Source organism: Sebastes fasciatus, chromosome 18 (assembly GCF_043250625.1).
Source record: "Sebastes fasciatus isolate fSebFas1 chromosome 18, fSebFas1.pri, whole genome shotgun sequence".
Classification (NCBI taxonomy): domain Eukaryota; kingdom Metazoa; phylum Chordata; class Actinopteri; order Perciformes; family Sebastidae; genus Sebastes; species Sebastes fasciatus.
This window is the reverse complement of record NC_133812.1, coordinates 11,236,314-11,257,071: the sequence shown is the minus strand read 5'-3', so window position 1 is coordinate 11,257,071 and position 20,758 is coordinate 11,236,314. Positions and strand designations below refer to the sequence as shown.

Below are 20,758 nucleotides of genomic sequence, written 5' to 3'. Positions count from 1 at the left end.
CTGTTGGCAACCTCCCACTTACACAAACACAGAAATAGAGTCACCAATACAACTTTCATCCCTAAATAACACACAACACTCAATCCAAAAATAACCCACCACACACAGCCTCCCCACCAGGCTCTTATTAATGACCCGTCTGAGGAGCCATCTGCTTTCGTGCGAGACACTCACACCAGCAGCCGCGTGTGTAGCCTATGTGCTCGGGTCATGTACATGTATGGCAGGTTGTTGGCAGGTGCTCCGTGGAGCTCAATGATTTGTGAAGGGACTCAGTGTGCTGAAAGCAATCAGAGAAGAACGTCTCAGCTCACTAGTCAGTGTTTAAGCCGAGCTGCAGTTGTCCTACTAAAAGGCCTCATGATGTGCAAGTGCAGTTTCATATCCCACGCTAGGACAATGGTTCCTGTTTCTCTGAAGATGACAGTTTGTAAGTGTTCCAGTACTTTTTGAATCAGGTTTTAATGATGGTTCTCCTCACAAGTATTTCATTTATTCAGTTATTTTTTTGTATATTGTGATGGGGCATAATCCATAATGAATTCAAATTGAAATCCTGGAATACATAGTGTACTGCTGCCTAACCAACTAAAGTTAATGTTTCACATTATCTGACTGTGATTTGGCTCCGAAGTTGTTTCTATGAGGTCATTGAATGACTGATCTCCTGCTTCTCACATGATCTTGCATGATCTTTTCTCGCCTCGCTCAATGACGTGCTGAAACTAAAAACATTGTGCAATCAAAGTGCCCCAAAATCAGCACATATTTCAAAACTATTGAAATAAAAACTATTTAAACTATACTGCGTATACTGTATGTGACTGTGTTCGACAGTCTGTTAAAACTATTATGTACAGTAGGGCAGAGCAGGGTCAGTTGAGACAGTGGGACAATATTGTTTATAGTTCCTTGTTACAAATCAACAAAAAGCAGACAAAAACAAGACAAAGGCTTTTCCTAATTGAATAACACACACTGTTAAGTTACTGAGTTGATATTAACTCAACTGTGAGCCAGTCAGAAACCCTTTTTTGCCAAATTCCATATCTCAGTAATTTATGAAAATGTAATAATTTTACTAGGGCTGTGAATTGATTAAAATATTTAATCGCGATTAATCGCATGATTGTCCATGATTAATCATGATTTATCATGATTAATCACACATAATCCCACACAACAGCTGTCAGTGTGTCAGTGTGCTGACTTGACTATAACTTGCCCCAAACTGCATGTGGTTATCATAAAGTAGCCTTTTTCACCCCTTGGAAAATGGCCATGACAGTTTTTCATCACCAAAATTTAGCACAAGTTTGGAGCGTTATTTAACCTCCTTTGCGACAAGCTAGTATGACATGATACCAATGGATTCCTTAGGTTTTTAGTTTCATATGATAACAGTATCTTCACTCTAGCTTTAAAACTGAGCCTGCTACAACCTCTGAAAAATTGATTGCATTGATGCGTTAAAGAAACCAGTGGCGTTAAAACGAATTTGCGTTAACGCGTTATCTTTGACAGCTCTACATTTGACAAATGTTAACTTTTTCTCAAAGAAATGTGTGAACAAATGTCATTGTAAAATGTAATTGCAAAAATATAGACCGTTGTTTTCAAGTTAGTGATATATTTTTAGCCTAAAATAAGGTGTTCCAACCGCCCCGGGGAGGCAGACTTTTGGAAAAATGCACTCCTTGTACATTTAACAAAATTGTGTCTTTCTCGTTTGGGTTGGGCTCTAAAAAATACCTGATAAATTGTTAGCAGACACCTGTATCTGTTCAGGGATCAAACTATTTCCATTACTCTTCAATTAGTCTGTGAGTAATGGAAGGTTATTTGGTGTTGATACAAAAGTGTCCCAACCGACCCCGCTCTCCCCTATATACAATCCCTTTATAACGCCATTCATTTTCAGTGTTTTGCAACAAACCTGCTTGTGTATGCAATTAGTCTTCCCTGTGGGGAGCCAAAATCACTAGCGGAGCCTGTTGTGTCCGAGGACGGGAATATGCTGAGCCATCTGCAGTATCATGCCTGCTCTATGTAGGAGTCTGCCACCGCCTCAAGTAGAGGGAGTATGGTGTCTCTACCACACACGCACACACCCAGACACACACCCAGCGGGCATGTGTGCACTCGTGCATCACAGGTAAGACACTGTCTTTTTGTTACAAGCCCGGCCTCATGCACTTACACGACACTACTGTTGCTTACATCTATGAGATCATTGTATTCTTTGTAATAAAGTGATTTAATAACTTCTGTTGCTCTGTTTGGTATGTATTATATCCAGAAGTCTTAGGTTCTGCTTCACCAGTCTATCTAAGCTGTTTCTACAAACAGGGGAGACAGGGTTGCTAAATGACAGAAATACCTTTTCTTTGTTTGCTCTTGTCTCTATGGCAACATTGACAAAGTCTCAGCAGCAGATGGCTGTAGCACATCTAAGCGGTGTAAATTGACTGCCTTGACTCCCATCCCTTACTCATCTTATCATTCCTCTACCAAATATCTTGTTTCCATCTTTTAAAACAGCGCCAACTAAATCCAGATTGAGGAGGTCGGTCCAGAGACGTCTTTACGTCACTGATGGACCGACGTTCTGGGTATAAATCACGGAAACAATCCAGAAGTCACATTCATCATGAACTCTGCCTGATAGTGTACAGTATGTGAAACAGGCTCCTAAGCCAAAATACAAAAGCATTGGCGGTATCATGCAGTTATAGGTGCATATAGTGGGTTTAAAAAGGGAGTTTTCTAAATGTCTGTCTTAATAATGTGATTTATTGTTGTGCCTCTCATTTACCTGTTCAGTAATTTAATGCAAATTCTTTTTAACGCCACTAATTTCTGCAACGCAATTCTATCTTTTGGAGGTTGTAGCAGGCTCAGTTTTAAAGCTAGAAGGAGGTTAAATAACGCTGCAAACTTACGCTAAATTTTTGCAAGGAAAGACTGGCATGGACATTTTCAAAGGGGTCCCTTGACCTCTGACCTCAAGATATGTGAATGAAAATGGGTTCTATGGGTACCCACGAATCTCCCCTTTACAGACATGCCCACTTTATGATAATCACATGCAGTTTTGGGTCAAGTCATAGTCAAGTCAGCACACTGACACACTGACAGCTGTTGTTGCCTGTTGGGCTGCAGTTTTCCATATTAAGATTTAAGTATATTTTTATGCTAAATGCAGTACCTGTGAGGGTTTCTGGACAATATTTGTCATTGTTTTGTGTTGTTAATTGATTTCCAGTGATAAATATATACATGCATTTGCATAAAGCAAGCATATTTGCCCACTCCCATGTTGATAAGTGTATTAAATACATGACAAATCTCCCTTCAAGGTACATTATGAACAGATAAGAAATGTGTGATTAATTTGCGTTTCATCGCGATGATGATGTAATCCGTGGTGGCTATATTTGTGTATGTCAAGAAGATCCACTGTTATTTAGGGTAGAGTTACTCTAGAAAGGTCATTATATGTGTACATTCCGCAAGAGCATGCACTTATAAATGATCAGTAGCTACCCCTTCCACTATGTTTTGCTCAACTTGAAATGCAGCCTGCCAAAAGCCGCGTAATGATAGCAGAAGTAATGCATTCCACATGTTCACAATTAGGCATACAATCTGATCTGTGATTTGCTCACCAAATATGGTTTCTAGATGAGTTGTGTGATGCAACATCATGGTTGTTTGCTACTACACACTGTGGTTCAAAGTAGATTAAACATTCCTTTCCAATTTGGCTGGTTAGATCCCTCATATTCATGCAGATTACATAAATGTCAAAGCAAGTTGCCATAAATGGAGATTTGAAATTCTAATTGTGCTACTGACTCACTGAGGTGAACTACTGTATAGCAGTGATTCCCTAACATTTTCACATCAAGGACCCCTAAACTGACACAAATTAGATCACAGACCCACATTTGATAAGATTTTGTCCAAGGGTCCGGCATCTGATGGGCTGCCCCCTCTCAGTCGATTAGTCAACTAATCGGTCATTCTGGTCTAGGTCAACAGAGATTTCTTTAGTCAATTAGTCGTTTTTTTATAATTTTTTCATGCCGAATGACTTATTTCTAAGAAACTCTTGAGCACATCTCTGTTAAACACAAGATTTAAAGTGGTGCTTTTGTGTGCTTCTTTGTGGAGAAACTGAGTTTTACAAACTTTTACAGATCTGTCGACTAAATCAACTAATCGATTAGTCGACAAAATCATGTGAGTGTTAGTCGACTAAGAATTTCTTTCCTATTGCTTTTAGATGTTTTATTACAGAAAGTGTATGAAACCCATGGCCAAAATAGTCATACACTCTGTCATTGTGTTACTTACGGATGTTATTATAGTGAAAATAAATGATTCCCATTTTAGCAGGGGACCCCCTGGAATCCCCTCAACGACCCCTGGGGGTCCCCGGACCCCACTTTGAAAACCACAGCTGTATAGCATTTATATGTTGTATAGTTCGTGAACCATGAATATAAATACTAAGCTACAGTAGCGAGGAATGCAAGCCAGCCGAGATCTCACGCTGTGATCAACTCATAAATGAATCTGTCTGGCTGATGGGGCCGTAATAGAACAAAGTGGCTGTCAATCAAAACTGCCATGTCCAATTTATTTTAGTATTAATTACATCTGCTTCTCTTTATGACTTTAACTGCAAGATGATCTAGATGACAGCGCTGATGACCTCATGGAGCGACATCCTCTATCTCTATATAAACAGTTTCATTGCCTATTTGTGGCAGTGGGGTGATGTTGTGAGCCGAAAGACAGTTTTTTTGCAGGTTGATGAATCCCTCCCACGGTTCTATGAACTCGGTGAGAAGCTAAAAGAGAAATTCTCCTCTGGGGTTTAATGAAGCACCACTATAACCATTAAATATACACATTCTTTACGTTGTAAATTCCTAGTTAGACTGAGTAAACAATCCCCCGCACAGCGCAAAACTGGATTCTTGCCCTGCTGATTGATTATTATGGCTGCATAAACAGCGTAAATTAGAGGGGAGCAGCGAGGATTCTTCCTGCATGATGGAGGCCAGACATATTTTCTAGTTTAACGCTGAAATTCAGCCAAACATGAACAGGGACGGCCAGAAAGAAAAGAGAGAGCAGAGGGAAGAGACAGAGGAAAAATGGGAAGATAGAGGAGAGAGAGACAGAGAGTGAGGAGGGTGTGACCTTAATCCCACAGTGGGAAAGAAAGAAACATGCACACACGCACACACACACACACACACACGCACACACATCTGGTCCATCCAGTTTCTACTTCAGATGAAAAGTGTGCGAGAGGTTAAACTTCCAATACACACAGTGAAACTACTCTATACCCTGATGAGGTGAGTCAGCACTCCAGTTGGTCGATTAGTTACTCCGTGGGCTGTCATTCGTAGATCAAGGGTGTGGTTTGGTTTGTGTCGAAGATCATTCATGAGTCATCACCCCATTCAGTGTCATCAACAGTCTCTGTGTAGTTGCAGCAATGTGTGAGGAGGAGGACACAACCATTTCTATTTTGAATTTCTTATCATATCACTCGGGTAGCATCTGTAAATTTGCACGATGACAGGCAAATGTTTTAATGTCATATCCGATAGCAAGGGCACAACGTCTCCACGCACTGCGGAGTCATGCACAAATACTGCATGGCGCCTCTGTGCTTTACCCTGCGTGCAAGCCACTACATGTTCACTCCACCCCGCCAAGAACACGGAGTTAGGCTGCTGTTCCAGTTGGAGGCAGCCATGACACTGTGAAGAGACCGAGCAGATTCTGTTACCGACATCCCAGCTCTGTCCAAAAAGCCTGCAGCGAAGGCTTTGCTTTCTATCTCATCAAATAACAATGAACAAGTTGTTGGAGGAAAATGTGTCAAGTATGTGACAAGGCAGCTGTATCTGACCCAACTGTAGGTCTCCAATCCCATTCATTGATGTTACTCTAAACATTTGAACCCCAAAGCGTCACCCCCAACATAAAAAAACACACATGGTGGAATACAGTGGGTGTTAAAGCTTCAGTAGGCAGAATATTTTTGGCATCATTGCAACATGTTTGGCAACATTTGAGGCGAGAAAAAGGCATTGCAGTAACAGAATATTAATTCATATTTTATTAGCGCTGCCTAGACAGCTGCTCAGAGACAGCAAGGCTCCAGCTCGGCTCTGATTGGTTGTTTTCCTCCCGGTCTGTGAAATCTTGCAGATGCCGTTAGGAGCACTGAAGGACACCGGAGGACATAGAGGCACAGGATTTTTTTTTTCAGATTACCTGTCTCATGCACTTCTGTCAGGATATAGTGACTGTTTTATGAATAATAAGTATTATTTGTAATCATATTTGTTCCATTTCTTCCTACTGCAGCTTTAAATGGTCCAGTGCACAGGTAGAGCTGGTGTTTTTAGACATACAAATTAGGGTAAATAGTTACAGTTGACTAACTTCATAGAGTTGTACTTTGCAACTGAGGTGCACTGCCCTCATGTGGTCACAGTATTATGATGAGTAAGTACACAGACATTTACTCTTTTCTATCTGTGTGTGTGTGTGTGAGAGAGAGAGAGACAGAGAGAGAGAGAGATGGAAGTGTGGGATCTAGCCGGCCTATATCTGTCTCCCAACTCCCACATGAAATGATGCAGACAAGAAGAAAAGAAGGTGTCTTGTCTGGGGGTTGCAATGGTGACCCACATCCTAGCTACTCATCACCACACCCCCTCATGAAGTATCTCATTACATCAGACTCCATAATGACCCCACGAGATCAGAGCTATATGATTTTCACACACATCATCATATGCACCTGGTATTCAACTTTAAATGTGCCTCTATACATGCCAGGTGGATGTGGGCACTTCCTCAGGATTTCCAAATGCCTCATTTTATTCTGGAGCAGCTTCTCGTCAGTGGCTGCATCCATTATCTTGCTCCATGGGAGGGGTTCATGTAGTGAAGTGTATTTTGTAAAATGAACTATAAATGTATTTTTATTCTTCCTAATGGCTATTATTATTGACATTTAATAACAACCCAAAAAGCACGTTATTTCTCCTTATAGAAAATAATTTTGTCAACTATTTTTTTAGATATATTTTTTAACCACCCCTACTCCTATAAAACATGGTACGCCCCACTCCCTGTGTTGTATCCTATGCTAGTGGACTTGCGATACTAACTAAGCTAGTAGCTACACACACTGGCGTTATAAAGCGAGGAAAAGATGCGCCTTTACGGGATTAAAACATTAAAACAAACAACAAGAAGTCTGGAGAAACTTTGCCCAACTGTGCCCAAACTTTGCTAAGACTACAACAACCCCAAAAAATCACTCCCACTCCATCAGTTTCCAGTGTTAGCATTGTTTTATATATCTCACCTACTAGTGGCCGTTGGACGTCGGGTTTTTTTTGTTTCTTCTGGAGCAGTCCAGTCTGATGAATTCACCGAAAAAAGACGGAGATGATGATGTGCCCGTTAAAGACCCGGTAAAATACGGCGAATTGGTCATTTTGGGGTAAGTCTGGTAACACCTAAAACGTGATAGTAACGTTGGAGACGGAGAAACGGCTCCAACGGTTAATTAACGTCTAACATGTAACGGCTCCAACGGTTAATTAACGTCTAACATGTAACGGCTCCATCAGCTCAATAAACCTACAAGATGACGTGATGCGTTCAGGTTTAATCGTTTATAAGACAGTAAATCCACCATAGTAACACATTGGGGCTTATTCATTGCACAATGCCGTCGTATAACTCCACGTCTATGACTGTGTAGTAATTTTACAACTTTATGTCATTTATCTCTGAAACTATGCCACTGTATTGTTTCCATGGTTATTGTGTGGTGCGTTTGAGTGCAAAAAGGTTGCAAAAATGTGCTGTGAGGCTACTATACGGATGTAGCTGCTTTTTTCATCAATGGTTGTAAAGCAGCAGCAGCGCTGGATTTGCTCAGGCTGAAAATCCCAATGATGTCATACTATGCTGGATCTGCTAAAAGTAGGACTGAGAGGTGGTGATATCATTGTCTGAAAAATACATGAATCTCACTCTTATTATTTAGTCATAAAGTCTGTGTTTTATTACTAAGTAATAAACAGCCAGATGACCATGCATGCCAAGGAAGGAGGAGGAGGAGGAGGAGAAAGCCCCTCTACACCAGCACACACACAGTAGGCAGGATGTGCTGATGACAGCCACCAGCTTCCACAGCATTTCCACCCCTACAGCTCCACACTGTCTGCAGGGACCAGAAATGCCACAACACACACATGCACAGTCATATCCAGGCTTACACAGGCCTCCCTCTTGCCCTGCAGAGCTTCCTGTGTATGCCAAAGATAACTGACCTAATGGCCTATCTCTTCCCCTCCGGCTGAACATGGGAGTGTGAGGAGGAGGCTGTGGCCCGCCTGCATTGGAATACTGATTAGTCGTCCTCGTCGTCATCTGACTGTTTAAACAGAGCAGTCCTTTTACATCCCTCAGACCACAGGATGAAGGAATTGATAGTTTGATGCCTGTTTTGTAGGGCTGGGCGTGCAACTTATACACAAGCGTGCTCTGCGGTGTGTACGCTTTAATGTGCCTCATCGAGGGTTGAAAATGCATTTGTATTAGCTCACTTTGAAACTGTAGTGATTGAGGTTTGGTTTGATCTTGTTCTGCCAAAGTGATGGCCACAAGCTTGCAGGCTATTATAGGTATCATCTCTGTGGTTTATCTCAAAGGCTGTCTTCCGTTATTGCTGTTATTTTGATAAGTAACATGATTTAGTAGGGCTGTGTATTGGCAACACGATACGTATCATAATACAGGGGTTACAATTCAATATATTTCGATATTGTAAGCAAGGCGATATATTGCGATTTTTTTATATTTTATTTCAGGAAAACTGTCACAGTACAAAGAACACACCAGCCATACATTATTTTAGAATAGGCAAAAATAACACATTTGTACTGTGTGCAAAAAACGTTTTGCCCCAAACTGCATGTGATCAACATAAAGTGGGCGTATCTGTAAACGGGAGACTCGTGGGTACCCATAGAACCCATTTTCATTCACATATCTTGAGGTCAGAGGTCAAGGGACGCCTTTGAAAATCGCCATTTCAGGTTTTCCTTGCCAAAACTTAGCGTAACTTTGGAGCGTTATTTTGCCTCCTTCGCATTTAGTGTGACATAGTTTGTACCAATGGATTCCTTAGGCTTTCTAGTTTCCTATGATGCCAGTATCTTCACTCTAGTTTGAAAACTGAGCCCGCTACATCCTCCGAAAGGTTGAATATCGGCCAGGCCCGACGGCGAGCCGTTGGATTTTTAAGAATTTAATTAAAAATCAATACAGTGTTTTGGAGAATTGATACAGTATTGCACAACATAACATTGCGATACTCCTGTGTGTCGATATTTTCTTACACCCCTATGATTTAGTACGATAAAAATCTCACATTTCGATTACAGTAGTAGACGATACACTACTATAAATGTCAGTATTAACATTATTACATATCCAGATCAGTGGGATTTATTATGGTTCAGACCAATGACCAGTTGATCTCTCCCCAAACATACAGCAGGTAACTTTGACTTAGTTAGAACAAGCTGTTCTTCCTGTCAGATATCATATTTTCCTGGCCCTGTTTTGTTCAAGTGTGGTTTGACTTTGCATCTGTCAGCCTTGATGATCACATGCCCCGTGTGGTCGATGCCTGCTTCACTGCAGGCCTTGTGATCTTTGCAGTGGCTGCCTGCCATCGCTCGTTACCTTAGTTAGCCTGGACACCGTGTACAGCGCTGTCCTGTCCCAGCAGCCCGGGCAAAGCTCATCCCACTCATAACCCTCTCCTATCACTATGCAAACACCCACTCGTCCTCTGTATTTATCTGACTCGCACACCTTTTTATCTCACCCGTAACCCCTCTTAACTCTGTCGCATTCCCTCCATCTCTCGCCCAGTCCCTTCCCTGCCAGCCTCCCAGTGTTTTGCTGAGTGCTGACTTTCACCGAGGCAGGCCTCCTTGGTGGCTTGCCCTCAACGAAAATAAACTCAGCGTCGAGGGGCAGAAGGAGTGAATATTTCATATTGTGCTTTATGATGTGCGCACATGCGTGATGCAGGCCAGAACTGCCCATGCAAATCTTGCCTTGTGGAGCTGCTCTTCCACTGGCCTTTACCCTCAACCCTCTGCTTAGCCTTGTCTCTTAGCCTCCTCTTGTCTCCCTGCACTTTGCCCTTTGCTTCACTTCATTCATCTAGCTTTAGTTTTCCATCTTTACTACTCATGAAAGCTTCTGACTTCTTCTCTGTCTCCGTTTCTGTCAAGACGCTGGCTACCGTTTTCTCTTTCTATAAGCTGATTTTCTCTCCTGTGCCCTCTTATCCATGGTCCCATTTCATAACTTCCTGCCTTTTAACGTGACCCCTTCAGAAACCAGTCCTCGTGTGTCTTCCTTTCCATGGTGGGAGGGAGCAGGTAGCACTGAATCATCTACTGTGATAATCACAGTAAATTTGGCTTGTTTGAAGGTTTTTTTACAGCTAACATACCCGATCCTCCCACAGAAAATGAATTTTGGTCCTGCGATTCCTGGAAGTATAGCTCATTAAAAATGCATAATGTCAACAAACTTCCCTCAGACACACACACACACATTTAACCACCAAAAACTAATTTACATATTTTTCTAACAAAATGAACTGCTTTCCATGAGATAAAAACATGTATATCAGGATAATGCAAGAGAGGCAAATATAGACAAACGTTTTGCAATCCACTGTGATTTTCACTCTGCTTTTGCTACAACTCAGATCAGAAATGTTGACGATTGCCTGGGTTTCTATCTTAATTCCCTGCCATCTGTTCAGTTCGTGTCTTATCCGGGTAGATTTGTAAACAAGTTATTTTTTCCAAATTTGGCTAAGAAAAAATGACAAACTAAAAAAAGGTAACAAGTGGCATGCTGAGCTTCAATTCTGATTCAGTTCAGATATCATACAGGGCAGAAAAGAGAAAAGATTGGTGAACAAATGTAAACTGCTGTTTGCAAATTGTTTAGCAATATGTTGGCAATGACCATGATTTGTACTTTTCCATAAGTGTGTTTCTTACCTCCTATAGAGTAGGGGTGTAAGAAAATATCAAATATTTCCAAGATCGCAATATTATGTTTTGTGATACTGTTTCGATTCTCAAAATTTGCATAAAAAAGTAAACTTTTTTTACTCAGATTTTATGCATTTGGTGGTGTGTTCTTTATACTATAGTTATAGACAGTTTTCCTAAAATTAGATTAAAAAAAATCCCAATATATTGCCTTGCTTACAGTATCGCAATATATTGATTCGTAACCCCTGTATCATGATACGTATGGTGTTGCCAGATTCTTGTGTGTCAAAATACCGTGTTAAATTAAATATTGTGGTGCTGCAGAGATGTCCTGGCCTACACATCATATTCTACATATACTTAAAAGAAAACATCTTTGTTTGGTACTGATCCACGCAAAAATCACACCTTAATCATTTTAATAGGTTTTGCAATGAGAATAATGATGCAAAAATGATCATTCCCTCTAACATCACAAATCATATCGCAATCGTAACATCAGTCAAAATAATCACAAATAGATATTTATTTAGAAATCGTTAAGCCCTAGTTGCCAATTAACTCTCTGCTGATCGATTCTGCTACTATTTTCTTTTAGTAGGTGCAGCTAAGGATTTTTTTCATTATCACTTAATGTGTTGATTCTGTCAGAGTATCAGACACTATATGTAATAATAGGGCAGTAAAGTAATCACAAATAACAAATGCCTACTACAAGTCACCATAACCAAAGTGATGTCTCAAAACTGATGTTCTCCAAGAAATCCAAGGACATTTTTGCATTTGAAAAGCTATGACCAGCAGCATATTGGCATTTTCATTTAATGTATTAATTACTTAATCAATTTTCAAAATTGTCATTGACTAATTTTCTTATGAGAGACTGCTTGATGAATCAATCACAGTTTCAGCTTTGATGTACAAACACTGTCAAAGCACTTAGTGGTTTCTTCAGCCCACGCTGCGAGGGCCACTGTGAGACAGACCACACCAGAGCCAGACCAGATGCCCTCTGATCTGATCAAGTCTGAAGGCCAGTAAAGAAGGCCATTGTCCCTCAAAGTCTTCTTGCCCGCTGGGTATCCTCTGAACAGTTTTAATAAGGACCATGTCCTGCTGATTAATGAACCAGCGCACTACCTTCTGCATGAACTCAAACTGTGAAAATGATAATCCACTCGTCTTCTAAAAACGTAGCGCAAAGTCAGTACTTTAGTCAGAAAGGTTTGAACATCCTGCCTCACTCATGAAATCTGACATCATCTTTTTCAAAAAGGTTTGCTTATTGAATTATAAAACTCTCAAGGTCTAGAATGCATTATTTACCACTCCTCATAAGAATAATCTGTTTTCATTAATGAACGCAAACCTTCAAAGAAGTATTCAGCGTCCAAACTGGAGCTCTTACTGGAGGCTATATGGTTAATGGTATGCGATGGTGTCATGAAAATGATTCTGTCCTGCTTAAAATGCTTTCCATTGTAAAAAAAAAATAGAGGTTAGATGAAGAGCGAACTCCGCTTCAGTAAGTATGAGCATCAAGTACGAGCTGAGTGAGTGAGATCAAGTGGTGGTTGTCCTTTTCATTGAGGTTCAGCAGTTTAATATGAATCACTAGTGGCCCCAAGCGTGCTGCTTTTCCAAAACAATCTACGATAATGTAGCTGTAAAGATGCACAAAATCATCGGAGCTTGCGCCCTTAATTGCTGTTATTTCTTCAGACATCTTGGCACCATCAGTGGCGTTTTTATTTATAGCTCAGATGTAATGACAGATCATAAATACAGTATGCAAACAAGATAACAGTGTTTTTCCCATCGTTAGGCGTCCTCAATAAAGCCAGATGAACTGAGCATGTGTGAGTTTGTCGTCTCTGGGTCTGAGTTGTATTCTAGATTAGCTGAATGCGATGTGCTCGTGTCCGTGCTCACACGTTTTGTTTGTCTTTCTCCAGGTACAATGGCTCTCTTCCGAGCGGAGACCGTGGGCGCAGAAAGAGCCGCTTCGCTCTGTACCGACGGGCCAAGGCCAACGGGGTCAAACCCAGCGCTGTGCACATCCTCAACACACCACAGGACAGCAAGGTACGCGCGTGTGTGCATGTTTGTGTACTGTTTTATCAGTGTGTAACATTAGTTTCCTTCCTGTGACTCCCCGTTGTCTCTTATAAAAGAGCCAGAGGAAGGATGACTAAGCATGACGACTGACGTATGTGGGCTGTCTATCCTATCTGTGTGCGTGTGTCTGCCTACATGCCGATGCATGATTGTATCCTGCCATCACATGTAACATTAAAGTATGAAACTTTTATTTCTCATTAATGTAGGCACATGTTATGGATTTTTGAGTAACAATGTGATTCAGTCCGATGTACGTTCTGTCAAGAAAATAAGAGACTTTTTAAGATGAGTGCATGTTGCCGTTGTTGTTGCAGGCTGTCCACAGCAGAGGGCAGCACAGCATCTCTTTCACTCTGTCCCGTAACCAGACGGTGGTGGTGGAGTACTGCCATGACAACAGCACAGACATGTTCCAGGTAACCCACCGAGGAAATCAGGGTCAACAGTGGCTCGCTTTTACAACACAAATAATCCTAGATTTGTGAGCACGTGCACGTTTCTCCCAAAAATAGGCTGTTATGTAATGCCATCAAAGGAATTCCTACAGTAGGTTGATTATTTTGGTTCTATTGTGACCAATAAGAGTAAAGACGCGTGTGGAAAATCTCCAAGAAAGTCTATTTTTATACAAAGTAAAGTATAAGTACACAAAGTTCTGCTCTTATAATCGTATCACAGATTTCTTTAATTTCCAACAAATGATGACAAATCTTTCTCCCACAGTAATAAAAGTCAATCATGGATAAGCTAGTGTGCATCTAAAACTATTAATAATAGTGTAGTTATACAGTATATACCAAAGGCATTTGTTTTGATGAATGGTATCCATGAATGTTACAGTGAACGCCTCTCTGTGCTGTACCCTGTAGATTGGACGCTCCACAGAAAGTCCCATTGACTTTGTGGTGACAGACACCTCCGGAGGGGGGAAGGAGGGGGAGGACCCATCCATCGCTCCCAGCACCATCTCACGTTTTGCCTGCAGAGTCGTGTGCGAACGCAACCCACCTTACACTGCGCGTATCTACGCCGCCGGCTTCGACTCCTCCAAAAATATCTTCCTAGGGGTGAGTAGATCCAGCCAACGTAGGTTTCTAATAAAAAAGCATTGAAGTCATTTAAAATACTTTATAAACCTCATGAATGTCATGTCTTTGCCACCGCAGGAGAAAGCAACCAAATGGAAAAACCCCGATGGGCATATGGATGGCCTGACCACCAACGGGGTGCTAGTGATGCACCCGGAGGGGTTCCCAGAGGACCCAAAGCAGGGTCTGTGGAGGGAGATCTCTGTCTGTGGGGATGTTTACGCCCTGCGGGAGACACGCTCTGGACCTACCCGGGGCAAACTGGTGCGTCACCAGTTTTGGTTACCGTTAGGGCTGTGTATTGGCAAGAATCTGGTGATACGATACATATCATGATACAGGGGTACCGATTCAATATATTGCAAAACTGTATTCAAAGCGATGTATTGCGATTTCTTTTAAATTTAATTTTAGGAAAACATAGTATACTCACTATGTGAAATGGCTACTATGGGGAATAACATCATTACACATGAATACAATTGGACTCATTGGATCCACAAGAGTCTCAGCTTTACAGTGATACCCAATTTATGTAATTCCAAGTATGTTTAGGGACCCCAGTGTGCAGAAATATTTAAATACACCATTTTAGAATATGCGAAAATAACGCATTTGTACTGCATGCAAAATACTGTGTGGTTTTTGCCCAAAACTGCATGTGATTATCATAAAGTGGACATGTCTGTAAAAGAGGAGACTCGTGGGTACCCATAGATCCCATTTTCATTCATATATCTTGAGGCCAGAGGCCAAGGGACTCCTTTGAAAACGGCCATGCCTGTTTTTCCTTGCCAAAATTTAGTGTAACTTTGGACCGTTATTTAGCCTCCATCGCAACATGCAAGTATGACATAGATTCTTTAAGTTTTCTAGTTTGATGCTATGCCAGTACCTTCACTCTAGCTTTAAAACTGAGCCCAATCCTCATATGTATCAATATATTTCTTACACCCCTAGTTACCGTGTCCATGTTGCTTTTTTGGCCTCATCAAGGTTGTGAGGGTTATTTTTGGTTCGATTGTAAGCATGCGTCTGTCTGTGTATCAACCTCTGCAGGCGGAGGGGGAGAGCAGTGCACTACGTGACGGTTCCCTGGTTGACCTGTGCGGCGCCACCCTGCTGTGGCGTACAGGCGAGGGGCTCATGCGTGCTCCCACCCTGCGTCACCTGGAAGCACTTCGCCAGGAGCTCAACGCGTCCCGGCCCCAGTGTCCTGTAGGCCTCAGCACACTGGCCTTCCCCAGCCTGCCACGCAGCCACAGGTACATTATTTTCCATCAGGGTGTTGATTTTGTTTCATCTCCAGTAGCCAAGAAACCTCTACCATGGCAAAGTTCATTAGTTTAAAAATCAGGAGCTCACACAAAGTTTAAAATACTGACACTGTCGATGTGTTACTTCAGCCTTGAAGAGCGCCAGCCTTGGGTCTACCTCACTTGCGGCCACGTCCACGGACGCCACGACTGGGGCCAGAGATCCGAGGGAGTGGAGGAGCCGCGAGAGGGCGAGGGCTCCACGACCCGCCGAGAATGTCCCCTGTGCAGGAGCGTGGGTCCCTACGTGCCCCTGTGGCTGGGCTGCGAGCCCGCCGTGTACGTGGACGCTGGAGCCCCCACTCACGCTTTTGTGCCGTGCGGCCACGTCTGCTCGGAGAGGACAGCCAGGTACTGGGCTGAGACCCCGCTCCCCCACGGGACGCACGCCTTCAGACCCGTCTGCCCGTTCTGCTCCGCTGCCCTCAGCACGCCCGGCTGGACGCGGCTCATCTTCCAGGGCCCCATCGACTAAGTCGCCGCTCCGCAGCAAACCACTATCACAGTAACAGAGATGCCTGAGCTTCATTCGTGTTGCAAATGTTGGTCAGTATGGATGAGTTATAACAGCGTGTGTGCTCTACACTCCACACATTCTGAGCGTGTAACAAACACTGTCCAACATTGTTAATGAATGTAGCTCAAAGCTGATTTCTTCCCCTTGTTTATCCTTCAATGCTTGTGGATTGGTATAAGATCTGGAGACTAGGTGGAAAGGAACATGACAGAATGATCAATACAGTATTTACTCTAAATGGTGTCCAGTCCTCTGTCAGGGAAGATTCTGCTGTTTTTCATTCCAACCAAAAACACTAGCTGATTTCACTGATCACCTAACCTTCAATGAGAGGTCCTCATAAGTAAAATTGTACCCACAGGAGCTAAAACGATGCCGCTTGACCCTTTTAAAAATAATTTTTACTTCCATCATCAAATGTCATACGAAACCAACAGAACCAAACACTATTATTTGTCTGTCTCAGAAGCCATGTATAAAATGAATTTTGCACAAAAGAAAGGAACGGCCTTTTTAACTCAGTTCATCTGCAGCGTCTCGCACGCCTGCAGCGCCCTCGTGTCCTTAACTCGGTGTAACGCCACCTCTTGCACTTCTCGGCCTGATGTCCGACCACTTCTTAATTTTTAAAGCATGTTACTGTAATTGTGAAATGCAAAAAAAAAAACTCCTTCACCCTTATTTTCACACCAAGTCTCTTTATAGATTTTGCAAACTTGACTTCCCTGTCTTCCGTTCTGAATGACCAGCTGATTTTATATTCATAGTTGTATTCTCAGCAGGCCGTATTAACTACTTACTGTAAATGTGAAAGTTTACAAGGTGTGTGTTTCTGCTCAGCATTTTAAGTTCCCAGCGATTCATGAAGGGAATATTATTATCCATTCTTAACATGAGTATATGCAGTCGTCATCTTCCTGTCTTCATGCATCTTTTTAGTCTGGAATCCATGCAGAGAGACCCCCATAAATGAGTAGTATTATGTTGGAATGAAAACCTGCAGTCTCTTTGATTATCTCTGTAAGCACTGGAGGGACCACTACACGCTTTATGAGCGCACCACAAAGACTTCACCTCTTAAGGCCAGATCTCATCCTGATTATCAAGCAGACGGAGGATAAGCACGGGCCGGGAATTAAACCGGGTAAAAAATCCACTTCATAACTCTGTGCAGCAATAATAGCACTCCCATAGATAAGCTAAATGTTGTGCTATGTTTAGCCAAGTGTTAGGTCGGCGGTCACTCTGAACATGGCTGAAATGGTTTCCAGGTTAAGGGCTCAACCAGAGGCGTGTTCAATATCATGATTTATTTCCAAATGTGGTGTTGTGTGTGTGTGTGTGTGTGTGTGTGTGTGTGTGAGTGTGTGCGTGTGTGTGTGTGTGTGATGTAACCAAAGCACTAGAATTTAAAGATGGAACAAATGAATCAATGACATTCATTTAAATACTCATTTCAGATGTAGCCAAAACATGCTTACAGAAATTCGCATGTTTAGGCTGTCACAAAAGAACACATTGCATCGCTACTGTTAAATTTGAACACACTTCTGGTTACTGAATTATGCTAAACAGGGTCCATGTCAGTATGGTGGAGTGTCAACAAGGTTTGACCTTGCATAACCTCAAAAGATAACCTTTGATTTTTGTTGTTTCAAAGAAAACTATTTTGTTAGGAAATGGGGAGGGATTCATTTGGGGGAAGCGGGGTGGAATTCTTTTAGATGTTCAGTGTTCAAAAAAAAATATTTTTCTAACTGATGAATTGGTTTTTAGTTAACCGTTGTTACTCAGTGTAAGCAAGTTCCGTATGTTTCCGAAATATTATCGTGTGGTAGATCTAGGAGAGCTTGTGAGTGAGAAAACATTGCCAACACTGTGTCCAACAAACACACACACGTTAACACACTGCTACCCTAAAAACATTGCCCAGACAATGAATGTAGCCAAATACTCAGGCTATATTTAGCCTTCCCTGGTGCTCATATTGAATGGTCTATATTGTGATACTATTTTTGTAACTGAATATTATGGTGTAGCTTTGGTGAACTAGCTCGAAAAAAAAAAAAAGTCAGATAACTTCAATAATAGCCTCAAGTGTGGAAGACGTATAATTGATAACCCACGCTCACATGGAAATTGTGTCTAGCTTGCATGTGCTGAACATACAGTATGTACACTACACGTACACTTAAAACTTTGCACGGTTGATTGCCAACCTGTTATTCATGCTGAGAGCGTTTTGTTGCAGACCAAGATGTCTTCCGAGTCCTCGGCTGTTAAAACTGCAGCATTTCTGTTTTTTCAGCCGATTAGACTGTTATCAGGCCATTAAATAGGCGTTATCAGTCGCTATAAGCACCATAGATGTGGGTCAGTAGGGGCCTACTACAACCACAAGTAGGTTTTATCATCTATTCACATGGTAGGAAGAACGAAGGTATAAAAGAACATGACAGTGACCTCTAGCAACCGTAGTAATTATGACAGGAGCAGAAGCGGAAGTCAGGCGTTGTAGTATAGGCAGTTTATAAACTACATTTAGTGTTGGAGGTCGGAGACGATGGAGTTTTCACACAGGAGACTGGCGTTCGCATCCCATGTAAAACCAACAATGTGTAGTTATGTGTGTTTGTAGTTATTTTAACCCCAAACAGTGTTTTTCCGCAAATTTAACTAAGTGGAGTTGAAGTTTTATTGCCTAAACCTAACTGTTTTTTTTTGCCTAAACCTAACTGTGTTTTTTTTGCCTAAACCTAAAGAAGTTGTAGTTTTGGTGCCTAAACTTAAAGACGCCTTTTTGTCTGTGATCAAAATGTGATGTTTCATTCAGTTTTACAACATGTTAGAACGTGTTGCTTTTAAGTTTCACTTTTACAATGTAGAAGGAGTAGTAGGCCCCTACTGACCCACATCTATGGTGCTTATAGCGACTGATAACACCTATTTAATGGCCTGATACCAGTCAAATCGGGGTTTTTTTTTGTTTTGGAAGACCTCTCCAAAAGAAAAGAAAATAGTGAGAGAGCCTAAAAAAAATCCTCATACTTGATAGATGCGTGACGTTTGTGAATGAGTCCTATCAAATCCCACTTTGTACTACTATGCTAATGTTTTCCACCAAACCAATTCACTGCGGAAATGAGTCCGCATCGACACTTGTTTTCATTTTGTATTTAGACCGATCACGGAACATTTAAAGCTATTGAAAGCCAGCCTGCTGTTTTCGAAGTGCCGTTTGAAGTCTAAATACAAGATTTAAACTCCCCATAGTGCGGCGGATAATTGACGTAGTGTTGATAATTACTGTAGCTCAGGATTAGCGATTTCAGATTCACAGCTGGCGAGGCCTGAAGGAAGCCTGGTGTGTTGAAGACACTTTCTGTCAAAAAAGTTTCACAACTGCAAAACACACAAACTAGATGTGAGAGGAGTAAATCATCTAAATGCCAAATTGTAGAGGGCATACTGTAGGGTAGATCACCACAGGTCTAGGATCAGTCACATACGGGTCTTAATAAAAGGGGTCGAGGCGCAACCAGGCTATGAAAACATCTCGATCAGCTGCACGCCAAATCCAGTGAATCCTGCTTCTGAAGATAATATATACGATGATTAATGTAACACCATTGGCATGTGGATGGAAGAACCGTTGCAGCACCCTCATTGGCTTCTAGCTTATAACCTGATGTATTTATTTTAGCTAATTTTTCTTAACTTTTCCTTCGTTTTATTCTTCATTTGAACCCTCTTTGGGTTATAGGTGTCCATATGCAATTTCCTCTCCCTTGTTTTTAGATTGTAGTATTTTCAGATACAGTATTTTAGGTTTGTTAGATACCACCAGTAACAGCATTAGCAGCTCCCTAACTTTGATTTTTTATTATGTTTCAATTGACCTTCGCTCCAGATGGCAAAACCTCAACGTCCTCAACGTTTGAACTCATCTCACTATAGGTGAGTGAGAGTAGCCGACACGTAATATACAGCGCCGTAAAACCTCACAGTTATTAATGCATTCCTTTTAATACATCTGTGTTATGTACAGCTATTTTGTATCATTTTATATCATATTCTTCTGTAATCGTCCGGTGCACAGACAATCGCTATACACATGTCAATAAAAGCTGTTAAAAAGTTGAATTTGCTCTGTTCTTCTGGCTGGTTTGTAACTTTGGATTACTTCTTCTTTAGGATGTGAAATAGATCAGCATAAAGTCAAGGTTGTGTTTATTATGTACATAGAAAACAGTTCATTGTGTGTAAATGGAAAAAGTCAAGAGGTGCCAGCAGAGGGCGCTCTCTACCAGCTCTGAAAGCTGACAGCAGGACACACACTAAGACGAGGTTGCTCTGAGTTGCATCACCTCTTTAAAATAATCAACCGTTTTAATGAGCAGTTTTGGCAGTCACGTTCATCACCACGCAAATGTGATAAGACGCCGCAAAATGACAGAACGCCTGATTTAAAATAGCATTTTAAACGATTTAAGTTTGTTTCTTTGAAAAGTATTCAGGACGTCTGCTGAAAGACTCTCCGTCTGAGAGTGGCGTTACTTAGAAGTT

At 41.6% G+C, this 20,758-nt stretch overlaps 1 protein-coding gene across 1 annotated transcript; it reads left to right on the top strand.

Annotated features, from left to right (window-relative positions):
• The first annotated feature begins 7,410 nt into the window (after positions 1-7,410).
• LOC141755879 (E3 ubiquitin-protein ligase pellino homolog 2) lies at positions 7,411-20,335 on the top strand. The gene is made up of 7 exons (XM_074615190.1): positions 7,411-7,549; positions 13,106-13,235; positions 13,586-13,687; positions 14,141-14,338; positions 14,438-14,623; positions 15,419-15,624; positions 15,766-20,335. Exons 1-7 carry the CDS (start codon positions 7,470-7,472, stop codon positions 16,148-16,150), a joined length of 1,287 nt encoding a protein of 428 aa, XP_074471291.1. The 5' UTR covers positions 7,411-7,469; the 3' UTR covers positions 16,151-20,335.
• The last annotated feature ends 423 nt before the right edge of the window (positions 20,336-20,758 follow it).

Coding starts and splice junctions, on each gene's coding strand:
- LOC141755879 (XM_074615190.1), top strand. CDS start 7,470: ATGAATTCACCGAAAAAAGACGGAGATGATGATGTGCCCGTTAAAGAC. Junction 7,550..13,105: donor GGCGAATTGGTCATTTTGGG/GTAAGTCTGGTA, acceptor GTCTTTCTCCAG/GTACAATGGCTCTCTTCCGA. Junction 14,339..14,437: donor CCAAAAATATCTTCCTAGGG/GTGAGTAGATCC, acceptor TTGCCACCGCAG/GAGAAAGCAACCAAATGGAA.